The sequence below is a fragment of the Schistosoma mansoni genome, chromosome 1 (genome assembly GCF_000237925.1).
Source record: "Schistosoma mansoni strain Puerto Rico chromosome 1, complete genome".
Taxonomy (NCBI): Eukaryota; Metazoa; Platyhelminthes; class Trematoda; order Strigeidida; family Schistosomatidae; genus Schistosoma; species Schistosoma mansoni.
This window is the reverse complement of record NC_031495.1, coordinates 59,492,074-59,508,972: the sequence shown is the minus strand read 5'-3', so window position 1 is coordinate 59,508,972 and position 16,899 is coordinate 59,492,074. Positions and strand designations below refer to the sequence as shown.

General features: G+C 32.9%; 1 protein-coding gene across 1 annotated transcript in view; it reads right to left on the bottom strand.

Moving 5' to 3' along the window:
• Positions 1–3,626: 3,626 nt before the first annotated feature.
• Positions 3,627–16,899, bottom strand: part of Smp_194380 (putative core 1 udp-galactose:n-acetylgalactosamine-alpha-r beta 1,3-galactosyltransferase) — a gene marked incomplete at both ends in the record, with an annotated part of 13,935 nt that continues 662 nt past the window's right edge. Inside the window, 5 exons of the mRNA XM_018795041.1 lie at positions 3,627–3,746; positions 5,574–5,794; positions 7,191–7,332; positions 9,833–10,035; positions 12,560–12,736. Of these exons, the coding sequence (XP_018649394.1) occupies positions 3,627–3,746; positions 5,574–5,794; positions 7,191–7,332; positions 9,833–10,035; positions 12,560–12,736 (863 nt within the window). The remainder of the gene's footprint in view (positions 3,747–5,573; positions 5,795–7,190; positions 7,333–9,832; positions 10,036–12,559; positions 12,737–16,899) is intronic.

Sequence of the window (16,899 nt, the reverse complement as noted above, 5' to 3'; positions counted from 1 at the left end):
AGTGTTGCGTGCAGAATTTTAATCTTCTCAGTAATGATATGTTCAGCTTCGAGTCGTATGGCTAGGAACCAATACTACTACACATTTACGGAATCTGTTCTTATCTGTGACGCGCTTTGAAATTCGTCAATGAACTGTCATCTACTTTTGTGGGAGGACGAGGATTTTCGTTAATTAAACGTCTACCTGTTTGACTCTGAGTGCTAATCGGATCGAGATAATAAAGTAATATATCAGGATTCTGGATGTCATGAGAGTTAATTTTAAGCATTTCCTCATAATTATTACACGCAGTTCCAGCATCTTGAAAGGAACAATTCGGCATTTGCATAAGCTGCCTTCCCAGATTTGTCATGTTAATCCCTGCAACCATCCGATCACGCAGCTGCACACAAAGTTGTCCGGTGAAAATACTTTCTGAATCTCGATGATAAGCTTTCTGACCTCCTGGATACTCTAACGAATCGTTTTTTACGAAACCTTGTTTTCTTGCGGCATTCAAAGCTTGTTCGCTTTACATTATTTATTGGCAGTTCTATGGGAGCTGTATAAGGAAGTGAAATAGGCTTATCTGGACATGCCAAGGACTTTAGTAAGCTTTAGGTATACTTGCTGATGAATTTAAGGGAGTGAGCAACAATTTTATCATACTTAACATCTTTCCTGGTCATATTCCAGATCTAAAATCTTTCAATTTAATAATCGAAATCCTTGGAATTTAAATGTAAAACCAACTCTCCAATCACAGGCTCCATCACGATGCCAATATGATAATTGAAAGTAGTCAAGTTGGTATACTAACTAGCAATGCCCGAAAAAGTGAAATGTAATGCAGGTAGAAATAGATGAGTACAAATGAACGTATAATATTTGGAATGCTTAATCAGAGCTTAACCAAGTAAAAAGGAATTATCAGTTCGTACAAATACCACAATGATGCATTTGTCAGTGGAGCTAGTCGCTTCATATCTGATCTAAAATCACTGTCATCAACTAGTTATCCAACACATTTAAAATGAGATACACAAAATGAACGCTTATTTGGGTTCACTGTAATATTCTTCTCAATTAGATGCCAAAAGAGAGCATTAAGTCTCTGATCATGAACGACCTAATCAGAACCATGATAAACTCCAAGAACTTCAAGATCACTGATCACATTACTCACCACTTCCAGAAATATGGCTGCAGAACAACTTAAACCAAATGGAAGCAAGTTGTATTTGAACAGGCCAAAACGAGTGTTCATTATCAAGAAAATAGATGGAGATTGATATGAAGGGATTTGAAGATAAGTATCATGTAGGTCAACTTTCGAGAACACTTTTGAACCACGAAGTCCATTTGCAATATCCTCAGCCTCCACTGTCGTGCATGTTTACTTCCAAAAACGTGAGTTCAGTGTTAATCTGTAGTCACCACAAATTCTGGGGGTTTTGCCATCAGACTTCAATGGTGTAACAATAGGAATATTCCATGCTAAATACTGAATCGATCAGTCATACGTTTTGCACACAAACCATTCAATGTCTTATATACTGTTTCTCGAAGACCGTAAAGAATTTTTTATCTTTTAAAAAAGAATGGATCACTATGCACTTGGAGTTTCATAGGCTGAATTTTCATACCTTCACCGCACTTAGTGCACACAGCTATCAAATATTTATGTGAAGCATCAGAATTTTCTTTAGAAGGTAGTAAGGACCCACTATCCTTATTTTTCTGAAACAAAGAGTGATGTATATCGTACACTAAACTAAATCATTTTTTACTGTTAAAAACCAGACAAAATTTCACACCATCAACCTCAACAGGTATATGTTTTAGAGCTACAAGATTAGGGCTGGTTCGTAAAGATTTTCTGTTGCAGTTAGCGTCAGATTTTGAATCATATACAACTAAGAAACTAACTCTGATATGTATTATCCTATTATTTGTTAATTATCTGACGTTCATGTTTGCTGATTATGTTATTATTATTATTATTATTAATGGCTCTATTCAATATTATAATCTGGTACAATATAGAATTCTCAGCACGAGTTATTTCAACAAGTTTTTTACCAAAAAAAAACAAAAAAACCCCCAAAAAAAACAAACAAAAAAAACAGAAAAGGAATGAAAAAGGTCTAAGAAAAACTAAGTTTATACAAATTATCAAATTTGAAACATGCTTAAGAAGACAGGTTATTTACTAGGTCAACTCTAACAGCCTGTTCGTCACAAAGTAAGTTTGCTAAGTAAGGTATTACAGAAGTTTTATAGACTTGCTTGCGTGTATGGATTTGTAATGTATTTACGTCTCGTTCCACCAGAAGATATACAAGGAGAAAGATATGAATGAAGCGGATGGTTAGTATCTGATAAGATAACACCTGCCAAAAGTTTGCAAGACTTAAGATGTCTATCCACAAGCATATTAATAATGACTTCAAAAGATTCACCACATACCTTGCAAACCGCCTTCAGCACTCTACGCAAAACAGCAAAGTCTTTTCTCAAAAGCCCAGGAAAGAATAATGGAGAACAATATAGAATAATAGGTAATATGCAGGAATTTACAAATTGTAAGAGTAAATGGCGAGTAATCCTAAAAGCATGCAGCCTCTTTATGTAGTATGTCAAACGGTAAACTTTTTTCGATAAGAGTAAAACATGAGAAGACCAAGAAAGATCAGAGGAAAAAATGACACCAAGATACTTGACCTTCGACACTGTGTTTATTAAGGAGTCTCCAATGGCACAAGAATTATGAGATCCCAAAATAGATGGGGAATTGATGGGGAACTACGTCAAACACTGTTAGACGTTTTTCTAATAATAATAATACATTTCAATTCATATTTGGCTGGATATTTATTATCAAAAAAAGCTTGATTTACACAAGTAGTGTGGTATATGCTACTTAAGCCGATAGATATAAGTAGTAGGTAGCACCGGTCTGAAGCGGAATCCCTGGAAGCAGAATATCGAAATGAAGAGAACAGGAAGTCGAAGAGCAATCGATATAACAACAAAATTAGAGAAATAATAAAATACGTAAAGGATAACGCAAAAGGATATGCAAATGATGTATTTAATGTATGATTTTCATATTTTACTAAGCCAATGTGTGATTTGGCATTAGACTCTAAATTAGTTTTCCCCTCCAAACCTTCTTTCATTTAAGTAAAACTGAAGAATTATACTTTTACATAGCTTCAGTGTGAAACGTAGACATAGAAGAAAGTTATTGATTTATTGTCCATTCTTGGTGAAACTAGTCATAAAATCTAAGACGCTTAAATTATGTAATACAAAAATGACCTACATAGATATTTGTTGGAAACGTGGAATTAAAGAAAAAAAAGTCATGAAATATTTACCTTTTACTGGTTAATTAAACAATGTTAACATCGAAAACAGTTGAAATGTCGCAACAACACAAGTTAATTGGCAAGTTATTTCAAAAAGCAACTTTGAAAATATACATGATTTTAAAATAAAATAAATTGTTAATAAACTATAAGGTTAATTTTTATTGTATTCCATACAATGCAAAATACAAGTAGAGACAATAGGAAGTTTAAAAATCATGCACATGAAGTGTGGTTTCTCAACTTAGTTGTAAATTTTTCACCCGGTAATTATGCATTCAAATAATCCATTTCTTGAATCGGTCTCAAGTGATATAAAACAAATTCCAGTAAATACATGTAGAATGGTTGAATATAATGCAAGCTAATCAAGTGATCACTGAGCAAATCCTTTAGATCAATAGAAAATAAGTTAGTAGAGTTACACTAACAGGGCACAGAAGAAGTATTTATCAATAACATCCAATAATAATTTAAAATACATGACTGGTTATGGTAAGCAAAGATGGATAGTGGCTAGCAGTGGAATCCAGGACGCGCGTTTCGTCCTATTTGGGACTCGTCAGCTGGATGTACCTGCATCTCAGAGTTGATGTTCACTCTGGGGTTCGAATCCAGTACCGTTCGCTTCAACGCCATCGCGTTATCCACTCGGCCACTGAGTCCTGATAGCCACTTGCTTGTGCAATGGGGTGAAGTTTAAATTCAACTTAGTATTGTTTGACTAGTTATTTTCAGAGGGGGTTTTGTGGAGAATTTAGTATTTTCACAGTTGAAATCATGAGTCAATTGAAGCTAGACCACCATCGAAAACCTGGAAGCACTGGACGGCCGTTTCGTCCTACTATGGGACTCCCCAGCAGTTATTTTCAAACAATTAACTAGGACTTAGTGTTTTTGGTGCAAAATTATTGCCTGGTTTAAAAACATATACTACTTATTTATACACACAGAGAGTAATATTTCCGATATAAACATAAAACACCATGGCTTAACGAAATCATGAATCATTCCGATGTTTCATAATTTGAGTTGGAAATGGTAGACTATAAATTCATAAGTAAAAACATGTATCAAGTCTTTTGAATTTACAGTGATGGCAATGTCATGCCTGAGTACATAATGTTATTCAGTGAAAAAGAACCAAGTCAGTAAGATAGATAAATAAGATTTTGTTACTACCCTGTGTCACATCTATTGTGTTTGCGTTTTTATTTAAACACCAACTCTTTTTCGTCATTACAAAGCTTGATATTAAGCCGCAGAACTTAGGTGAGAGCTATTTCATCTTAATGATGATTTTAAGAAAAAGGGTTTGAATAATTCTTCCCATTTGTCAAGTCGAATTCATTATTTACTTCACATTTATGTTTCATTCTTTGCTTCATTCTATTACGTTTACCTCTGAAAGAACTAAGCGTCAAAGATATCGTTTCAAACGAAGACTTAGCTTAGAGAAGGAAGAGTTACCAAAACGTCCTAATGTATCTGGTGGAGACAGTATTTAATATCACAATTGATTGATCACTAGGTGGTGATCAATGTCATGCTATCGATGAAGTTGCAATATGGCCACTAGCCTAGGTGGCTCGACACTGCGTGCACTGTGTTGAGGTAAGATAGTGGTTGGAGGTGGTCAACAGGAAACCCTGGACCCAGGTTTCATGCTACTTCGCACTCGTCAGCAAGGTGTACCTGTAATCTTGAGGGAACTGGTGCTCCCTGACGGATTCGATCCCACATGCAGGACTGTTTAAAGTTGTGTGTAGTGTTGTTTTCAACTCATATGGTGGTTATTATAATGATCATTTTTGGAACAAAGCGGTGTTCTGATTGAAGTAAGCTAACATATTAGCAAACTGGATAGAATATTACCAATGAACATAATATATCTGTAATATCTCAATGAATAGAAAAACTAAATCTGATGTTTCGTGTCTCATTGTAAGTCACTTCTTCAGTGAATACATGGATAGAATATTGTTTACTTACGATAACTTAAAATATGAATTTTATGACTGCGAAAGACTTTGGACTACGATTAGTGCAAAAAACGTTTGTCAAGCTAGATCTGTGCTGTGTAAATTAAATAAATATAAATCAAATCTTCGATATTCAATTGATCAATGTTTGCTCATCTGCTTTCATAAAGTTTCAGAAAGCATTCAGATTAACAAAATTTTACAAACGAATAAAAATATATGTTCAAATTCTTACACTTGGATCATGAAGATGATCAGCCGTTTTTGATGTACTTGTTGGAGATTTAGAATTTTTAGCGCTTTTCTTTGGATGAACCAAGCTAATAAATTCACCTTCAAGACTGCGCCATTGGAAAAGATAATAATTTCTTTGTTCTCTTCGCCAGGTGAATGGAAAAGTTCCATTCAAATCAACCATATGATATAGTTTTACACCAACTGGTTGACCACACATACCTGAAAATCAAAAACACTGAATGTCAAAAACTCTAATATATGTGTAAATTATTAGGAAACGATTACACAAGATGAAGATGTACACTAATTACTGTTTAATCATTTAATTAAATCGAATCAACTGAACAATTCTAGTCTTTATTAGATCTGTCGCAAAGAGATATAAACAAATTGTTTGCGAAATACTTTTTTCAGGACTCCTAAGCAGTGGGTATAAATGACATTTCTTAGAATCCATTCCAGAATACTTAGGGTATTTAATGCTACCGACAACTTTAGACGATTGTTTAAAGGTCTAATAGTCCAATTTCTTGTGTTCGGTTAATTAGACATTAACCCAATTATACCTGTGTAACTGCTTCTTTCTAGAATTAGTCAACAACATAAAACTTAGAAAATTATATCTAAAGCATAATCATTAGTAAAGACATGGTTAAGTGTTTAGTGATTAGTTTGACTTCAAGATAGTGTTATCTATTGACTGATACCAGATAGACAATTAATAAAAGTTAAGTAGCATCGAAATGTTTACTCTTAATAGTTTAAGGCCCCTAAGTAATGAGCACTCTAGACCTTCAAATCTCTCGGTGAACAGGACATAGAAACAGTTGATTCTGCTGTCTCGAAAATTCAATAGAAGTCAGTTCCCCTTTTTTTTATTACAGCTTGGTTATGATCACAAAAAGTTGAGGACTAGATACTAAAAGTTGTTGATTATCAAACATAGTTATAAAAAATTATCATTTTACATTACTGTAGAGTTACAGTGCACTAAACAATCGACGAAATCAAGCAGATTTATAACATAATACTGTTGGGATGACCCTGCAATTTTCTCGCAAGCGACATGACAAGCTCATGGGTCATCAAGGAGCATTTCAACCAATCAGCGATTAATTAGAAGTTATGTGAAGTTATGTTACTAAAATAACGAAAATGGAAAAGTCATATGTGGAGATCCTGATTAGCTGATTAATGCACTGCTACCATGTTTAGCAGTATTCTAGAACTTTCAGTAAAACTCAAGGACTCTTAAATTACTATAAAATCCCCATATTTTCTGTACATAAATGAACCCTGTAGTAAAGTGCTTCCCTCACACTTTGTGCCTTTTCTCTGGTCTTCAAGTCGGTGTATAGTTCTAGCTCGGGGGTACGGAACTAGCTTAGGGAAGCGAATATAGCGTTCACAATCAGCCAGACGTAACAAATACCAATAAATAGTTTCCGTTGCATAAATTCAGTAATAATACAACCTTTTGAGTCAACGCGAAGTATTATCACTACGCAATTTACTCAGGACTAAATCAGCTGAGTAAACTACCTAATTTTATTACATTTTCTGATCAATTTTCAGGCATTCTGTTGTAAAGACGTAATCGATTTCCAGCACTTACTTAATTTCACATCTTCTTTGTCTTCATCATACGTCGGACAACTTGGATGCTTGTCAATAGCTTGTTCAACAATACGCTTTAATGCTTCTTGTGAGAGGACATAACCTGCACCTCCAGAGAAATAACCATTTTTTGTAAGGTACTATCAAAAAATCAATACAAATATATCTTGTTTAGAAATAAATAAAAGAAGTAATCAGGTTGTATTGTTAGGTAGTTTGAAGCTTGATTTCTCTGATAAAATCTCACTCCTGTTGTTATTATCGTGTAGAATGATTTGATTCGATAACCAGTAAGTAAAACATTATAACTTAAAACGGTTACAGAGTTCTGAAGTTAACAAATATTCGTTAGTTTGCTGATGTTAACAATGCAAATCCAGATTATTGGGATTATTGGAACTCACTATCTATAGATTAACGGCATACATTCCTAGTTTCTGGAAATGTAATCAAGTAAATGACTGATTGTCAACTTGTTGTTTGTGTTCAGGAGAGTAAGGATTTTTATTTAACTAATAGGTGACTCTTTAAACAGAGATGCAAAATTATTTATATTCGCTCTTAGATATTATACCATATATCTAAACTAACATGCCTGTCATTAGATGCTTCTTCATATCAGAATGAAATGTTTATTTGACTTTATACTTGATGATGGACTGTTTGAACTAATGATTTTTTGACTAAAGCGGATCTATAGCGTAACTTTCAAATGTACACAAGCTAAATAAGTCAGAGTAAGGGTAGACTAAAGTGTCTTCAAAAAGCAAATTAGAACCAGTATACTATGTATAAACTAATGCGTTTTAAAATAAAGACAATTCAACAAAGAACAGAATTACACAAAAAGAGACTGGTATATTTCATCTACAAAAATATTCTGACAGTTGATACAACCTATGTATTGAATTCTAGATTACAAACCCTAATAGTGGTGTTTCATAAATATTTTATAAAATCTGCCGGGCTTACACTTGACTCTTCACTCTTTTACATGGTTACAAAACATTGAATTCTCAATGTCATAATAACTCTTACTACTGTAAATCTTATTACCCAATAAACTGAAAAACGAAATCTTCATCCAAAGGTTTGTAATTCATAGGTCTAATTTCACTTGGTGAAGTATAGTGTAGACTTATGAATAGTTTTAATGAAAGAAAATGTTTTATGTGATTTCTATTTTTGATCGTTTGCGTTGATTGAGTTGCTAAATTTTAACATTTAAGTTCAAAGATCATATTCACTTTTGATCAATAAATTAGCGGAATAAACCAAATTTATCTGATTTCTAATAAATTTAGATCATTAAAGATGGATTGTCAAACAGATTACTATAAAAATAATCAACTGAGTTGTGAGTAAGCATATGTATTCACCTTTGATCATATAGATACCAGTCGTACATTTTATCTATTGACCGAGTTTGGCAATATTTAGCAATTCTCTAAATTATGTCAGTTAGTGATAGAAGCTATGTGAACTAACCATTTATAAATTGATTATTCAGACAAATGATTCGCTAGGTCGAGTTATTCTTTTATGTTGGATATGCTAAATATGTCTAGGAAAGAATAATATTGTTGGATGCAGAAATTGTTTTTTTCTTATATTTCCGTATTGTTTGTATGAAAAGATTTTACTAATAATTTGAGTTATTAGATAATTTCTCCTAATTATAAAAACACAAAATAGGTCAGGTAAGTATAAAACAGCTAGAAGTGGAATCCGGGACGCGCGTTTCGTCCTACTTGGAGCTCGTCAGCTGAATGTACCTGCATCTGAGTTGGTGTTTACTCTGGGACTCGAATCCAGTACCGTTTGCTTCAAACGCCATCGATTTATCCACGTAGCTACTGAGTCCTGGATTCCATTGCTAGCTAATATCCATTTTTGCTTATAAAGTTTGTGAATTAAAGCAATATCGAGGCAATACGCACAGTATGTACATATGCCAACAAGAAATTGATCAATTACAGTCCTGAAAATCAATGGGAAGATTCAAGTAAACAATACCAAAAATAACCCTATTTATAATAACCTATACAAGTCTTACGAATAATTTTCATTAGTTAGACTTCATAAAAAATATCATCACCCGAGTATTTATTTTATATCACACAACCAACAGACTTTGACAAACAATTATCATTTAAGCACAGACTTAATTTAGTTTTAACAGCTCTACTTATAAACTTAATGCAGCTCAAAACTGAGTGGCTTCTTAAAACGTTAGCTATATCACCAAGACATGTCTGAAATCTTGAGAGAATTAGCACTCTCTACAAGATTTGAATAGTTATTAAGAGAGAGAGAGAGAGTAAAAGTGGCATTGTTTTAGATAATACCAGACTGAAGTTTTACAAAAACTTTCGTACTCTGGTCAATAATATTATGTCAACCACTCTTACTCAAAGATTATGTAACTAGTATTGTTGCTTATGATTATTTCAGGTTTATACCTTCATAATAACTGATAGAAGAGCGATCGTTTATAAACTACAAACTTAAAATTTTCAGATTGCGTTTATTACATGAGCTTTTGTCACACAATCATAGTTGAAAACTGGAGGAAATCATGAATATAACTACTGTTATGTATTATAAATTTTCAAAAGTTCAAAAAATAATCTAAATTACAGGAAAACTATAACCAATCATAAATGGATCTTTAGGATTATGCTGATGTAAAACAGATCTTAAATTCTCCATGATTACAAAGGTATCATCATCTGCTTTTAAAAAATAATCATAATCATTTCGATATTGATAGACATAACGAAGAATTGCTCGCATTTTACTCCACAAATGTTGACGACTTTCTGGATAACTTAAATTTAACTCTAAAAACAAAAAAAATTGTTAAATGTTAGTTTAGTAAAAGAATAATAAATGGTTTGAAATGAATATAACCATATTGTTTGTTAGCCTATAATCTCTGCCTTAGAATAAACACGATAACAATTTGGTAAATGCTATTTAACAGAGGGCCGTTGAGGAGTCCCATATTAGGACGAAACACCCGTTCAGTGCTTTCAAGTTTTCAATAGTGATTTAGTTAAGATCAATTCACAAATTCGCGATACTAGAAAGAATAATTATCTTTATTTATCTTCACAGCTTTTCAATATATTGAAAAAGATTCGGTGATTTTTACATGGTAATTCAAGAAATGACTTAAGTAGAACTGATAGACTTTAGTGAAGTTTGTACTGAGTTTAAAATGAATTTTAAAATCTTAATGATATTAGAAGATCAACTAGGCGAACAAAAGTATTCAAAGGAACTTTTTTATGAAATACAGTGCTAAGTCTTTTTGTAATCGTATTTTCCATTCTCAAATTCAACCTTGTGATCTTACAATTTGAACTTTGAATTTGAGCTTCATTATGAATTTCAGCATTATAATATAATTCTATTCGGTTGAAAAATCCTGAGTAGAGAGAAACTTACATCTTAGACTCGATTGTTTGTCACTACCGGGAAAATTATGAAGAGTAAGTGTAGTCAGGTAATATCAAGGTTTTTACTTAAAGAATCAACATGTCAATTAAGATTTACTATTTCATTTTTCAATCTCATTAGTGAAAAAATTCAGATAATGAAATAATGATAAGAACGAAATTCGTCAGTAGTCAGAGTATATTTACAGTATATTTACAGTCATTCATCGAAAGGATGAATAGCAACTGGAAAAAAACTGGAAAGGATTGCCTAGGACAGAGTTCGATGGAGAATGCTGGTAGACAACCTATGGTCCTCCATGAGGGATAACAGGCGTACGTAGGTATATTTACACTATTTGAGTAGATGGTAGAACATTTCACTTACAGTCAGAAATTACTTAATCTTAATCTACTGAATAGTATCTGTTCTGTAGGATTTTTTCGTAACTATGAGTAATCATTTGGACTTAATTACCGATGTCAGATTTTGAAGTGTTCGAAAGAAGTAAGGGCAACTGTATCGCTAGGAATCTTGAGATCAACATTTTATTATAAAATGTGATTTAGAATTTATTTGTGCATTTTCACAACTGAAGGATTTGAATTCGACGGAATTTATGGTCACTACTCTTGATTTTTGTTATTCTAACCAAAAGTTTGATTAAACGAAAATTAAATATTTAAAATTCTGTAAGCGAAAATGAAAAATTTGTTGTCAATGTCACATGAGCTCTAATTCCAGGGAAAAGTATGGAGTCATTGAGAGTTTTTTCTGAAACAGCACTACTTTACACCTTAGGTCAGCTGAATCCATATTGCGATTGTAGTTTCAACCTCAATAAATAATAAGTACTGTTATACAGTGATAATTTATTAGAATGTTTCAGTTCTTATCATTGTAACAGAGTTCATGAAAATAAAATGTGATTTCGTAACTGAAAAGTATACAGATTGAAAGTATCAACTTATTTGTTACAAAAGTGGTTTAAAATAAAGTTTTGAACGGATGTTACAGGATTTATCATGACTGGAAAGATCTGTAGCTTTTCACAAAATGTGAATGCCTGATAAAAATTGTATATATAAAAGTAACTTTGTTAACTGTATAAGGGGTTTGCGAAAATTACAGAAATTTCGTGGTTTTAATTACGAACTGATTTTAATTGGATCATCATTGAAAAACCAGGAAGCCGTTGACAGCCGTTTCGTCGCAGTATGGGACTTTCGTCTAGATCGTGGACCCACACTGTTGAAGAGTGACATATTAGGACAAATTAACTGTTTAGTACTACCTGGATTTTGATGATGGTCAAATCAAGATCAATTTGTGATTTAAACTAATGTAGACTTGTTAACTAAACAAATCAGACTTCATAATAAGCAAAGATGGGTAGTGGCTAGCAGTGGAATCCAGGACGCGCGTTTCGTCCTATTTGGGACTCGTCAGCTGGATGTACCTGCATCTGAGTTGATGTTCACTCTGGAACTCGAACCCAGTACCTTGCTTGTGAATGGGGTGAAGTTTAAATTCACTTAGTATTGTTTGTTTGAATCTTCCCATTGATGTTTTAGGACTGCAACTGGTCAGTCTCTAATTGGCATATGTGCATACTGTGCATACTGACCAGTTGCAGTCCTAAAACATCAATGGGAAGATTCAAACAAACAATACTAAGTGAAATTCAAACTTCATAATGTTTAAAATTTCATTGAAATTTAAGTTTTAGCTTAACAAACAAACCGTAAAATAAAAATTAACTATAGAAAAAGTACTTGATCTTTATATTATCAAATACACATTAAATTATTGTCCGATCAAAGCAAACAATTTATATGAACTAAAGGGCAAAAATTTATAGAACTAGACGAAACCAAGTCACATAGAAACTAAAATTCCATAATGAGAATTTTTCTAACTTACTAACTGTTGGTAATTCCTTGTCATATACACTACTCATAAATAAATATTTTGTACAACGTTTTGCCCAAGTATTTTTAACATAAATAGCTTTGGTTCTATGTGTTTTTGGTATTGTATTAATGTAACATAATATACGAATAGATGAACGTAATTTTTCAGCTTCTTCTGTATTCAGTACTAAACAATAATATGAAAACAACAAAGAATTATCATATCAACATTGACGTAGTATTTGTCGATATACAATTTTCGTGAGTTAATAACCAATATTAAAAGGTTAGTTTTAGTATTTGAGAAATTTGTGGTGTTTAATTCATTGTGAAGTCAAGATAAAGTATATCCTGGGTCCGAATCTCGCGAGTGCGGGTTCGTGGATGCGCACTGCTGAGAAGTCCCATAATAGGACGAAACGGCCGTCCAGTGTTTCCAGGTTTTCCATGGTGGTTTAGCTTCAATTGACTCACGCTTTCAACTATGAAACATACTAAATCTCCACAAAACCCATTCTGATAATTAATATCCTGTGAATTGTGCAGATTAACTACTGATAAATGATGTTTTCAAGATGGCAAAGTAAAACATCCGAAGAGAAGACTGATTTTATAAGAACTAGCTTTTCTATAATGTATTCCGAATCGAGAAAAAATCAATGAAATTTGAATTTACTGTAAAGTATCTGAGAATCGCCTGAATAAATTTCTCAGCATAATTTGTTTACCTTTATTATTCATCGGTGTTTTTTTTTGTCCTGCCTTTAGTATCAAATGAATCTTAAAGTAAGTTTTAAAATGTGACCGTCAGGCCTGGTAAATTAAATATATTTACTGTTGAATAGCTAGTACTAGTTGAAAAGATGCAATATCTGAAGTAATTCTATGGACTATTTGTGAATATCATCATGAGATGATTTTATCTGATGCTCATTTGTAGATTTTAACTAGCATTGAAACCAGATTTTTAATCGGAATCACACATCTTTAATTAACCAATTATGATCATTATAAACTGTTCAGAAAAAAATAATTTGTAGGATACCTGTTTAATTGGAAAGTTGAAGTTTCATAGTAAAATAATTTAGTTCGGAACGAATTCATAGAAAACATTCAGTTAATTATTTCATTTAAGCTTAAAAATAAATGCCAAGAAATTCATTTTGCTTAATTAGATACTTGAAAACATTCGAGTTATTCAACTTGATGAACTTGATGAACACACAGTGTTATATCCCGAAGAGAATTATGAATGGTAACTTTTGAGAACTATTTATGGACCATTATGATATGTATATTTCCTATTGTATAATTGTTAAGTAACTTAACCATTCATATTCATGTTCCCTTTATTATGAGCTTTATCTTGACCCATAGACTATTATTGTACGATTTACCATTCCTGAGTTATGCTCAGTCTAATATTTACTGTTCCCCCTATTTACGGTCACATTTGACCAACTGTCGTTTCTTATTTTATGGTACGATGTGGTCTGTCTGGTTGGTATATAAACCCTGTATGTTTGAGGATAATGATTCATATTGCAGAGGCTGTTATTGGTGTTCTGGACTTAACTGACTAGGCTAGGCAGAAAGCAGGACTGACAAGTGCTCTAGGCTGCTCACACGGGTTTCCGTGTATCATTGGTCCGATCAATAAATTCACTGCTCTCCAATTGGCGGGAATCATCACGTGATATATTAACAGGTCACTCAGGTCACTCTATATAACACAGTATAAATTCGGAGAATTAATACCCTAATACTTGAATAAAGATGAAAAAGTAATGTATTTTAATTGAGTTCGTGTGAGGATGGTCCACAGGTGAAGTCGAGGAGACTCTCGGAAGCTCTAAGAAGCCCAGGAAGAGCCGCAGACATTCCATCCAATCACGGCTAGGGGAATGTTCTAGAAATGCCAACGTGGAGCTTCTCCATTGGATGGATTAGTTTGATACCTATGTGCTTATTGGTTGACCTAAATGTTAATTTACTTTCAGCCAAAAACTATAAATACACGAGATTTCTGTGCTATATTTTGACATTGTTCGGGGCAATAAACTTCCTGCTTACCAGTCTTTGTCTTCTCTCTTTTGCGACGTTGCGGGTTCTATCGTTCAAGTAGTCAAGTAGTTCGCGGCATATTAAGAATTCAAGGCTCTAGATATAACAGTTCGAAATATATTTCATTACGTAGTTGGAAAATTTATATTTATTATATTAAAACTTAAACATGAAAAGATATAAAGCTCCACGCTGATAACCCACTAGTATGTAATGTGTTATAAGTAATTGAGAATTTTTAACCTATTGTACTTCACTGGCAATTCATTAATTATCAGAAGGGGTTTTGTGGAAATTTAGTATTTTCATAGTTGAAAGCGTGAGTCAATTGAAGCTAGACCACCAGGGAAAACCTGGAAGTACGTCTGTTGTGAGATATCAACTCACTAAAGACAATTGTGAACGGTTGCTCAACTTCGTGGACTGGTTGGAATTAAACATAAACACCATCGGATGCCGGCTCAGTGGTCTATCTGTTCAGTGCTCTGGTGCGAGACTGGTAGGTCCTGGGTTTGAATCTCGCGAGGCGAGGTCGTGGGTGAGCACTGCTGAGGAGTCCCACAATAGGACGAGACGGCCGTTCAGTGCTTCCAGGTTTTCCCTGGTGGTCTAGCTTCAATTGACTCACGTTTTCAACTAATTCATTGATTATTAAATCTTTAATCATCAAATAAACAAAAAAACGAATGTCAAAGTTCTAGAAAAAAGAACTGAAATCGTAATGTATAATTTAAATATTAAAATGTAACACAACCAAAACTGTATTTCACAAAATAATTCATTATAAAATTCAAAATGTTCACATAATTTCAAAGATTGTTTTAATTATTTACTAACCAAATTGCTTGACTTTAAATAGGAATAATATATTTGTAAAATCTCAGCGAATGAATTCGAAGTAAATTCAACGTTTCGGCTGGCAATCTTGTCCAAGCTTTTTCAAGGAAATATAATCAAACATCAAAATTATTGAATATAAATAGATACATGGTTCTCCGGTTCATTGTATACTGAATAGATCATCCAATCAACGTTAAAAATGTCTAAACTAGGTATATGTATTAGTGTGTAAGAGACTTGTGACATGAAATGATATGTGTTAAGATAACATATTGTATATATACGTAAGTGGTGAGAGGAGATAATTTTGATGTTTGATTATATTTCTTTGAGGAAGCTTGAACCAGATTGCCAGGTGAAACATTGGATTTACTTCAAATTCATTCGGTAAGATTTTACAAATATATATTATTCCTATTTAATGTCTTACATCAACTCGGCGCTCAAATACTGTGAAACTATTCTCTCTAATTTAAACGAAATTTCTTATAAATTGATTGAATGTTTACATGTAACATGTATGAGAATAGTGTAACTGCTAAGAGTGGGACAGTTGTAAGAAGTACATTAACTGTGACTAGACAATAGACTGATGAGTTTATTCCATCTTTTCTTTTAGATTCAGACAATCTCAAAGTTGTTTATTTAATTCTCGAAAAAAATAGCTTGACAAAAATTTCGATAATGTAATGTGAAGGCGTAGTTTAACAGAATCATGTGATATACTTGCGCAATACATTTCGAACAATCTGATCGCACATATACTTGTTAAATAAGATCATAGGATAGACAAACATCTTCCTCCATTGCGAAACATTTGGTTGAAAGTGGTCATAAGGTTGACATCAAGTCACCGTTTGTAGTGTTGTACAAAAGCCTTCAAGGACATATACTAAGTTCACTTAGTATTAGCATATGATTCCCATTTAAACATTAAAATTCAAATTAAAACACGAAGTTCAGCGAAGGGATCTCTTTTCAACGAATTTATTATCAAGCTTAGAATCGTATATATATGAAAATGTTTTGTTAAAGTACTAATTCCGTGAGGAAATATGAACACTAATGACCAAGATTATAATACGAGATAGTAACAATAGATTTAGTGAATATAATAAAATGATTAAAATGAATAAAATGTTTTGGTTACAATAATTAAAGGTCATAGAGGTCTAAAAATAAATAAGGTGATATGATGAGTATTCATGAATAAAATAATGAGAATATAAGACATAAGTAGAGGGGAAATGGAGTAATAATAATAATAGAATAATAATAATAATTTCAAAGTTGATATCATGAGTCAATTGAAGCTAGACCACCATCGAAAACCTGGAAACACTGGACGGCCGTTTCGTCCTATTATGGGACTCCTCAGCAGTGCGCATCCACGATCCCGCACTCGCGAGATTCGAACCCAGGACCTATCAATATATCGGTTAAGGG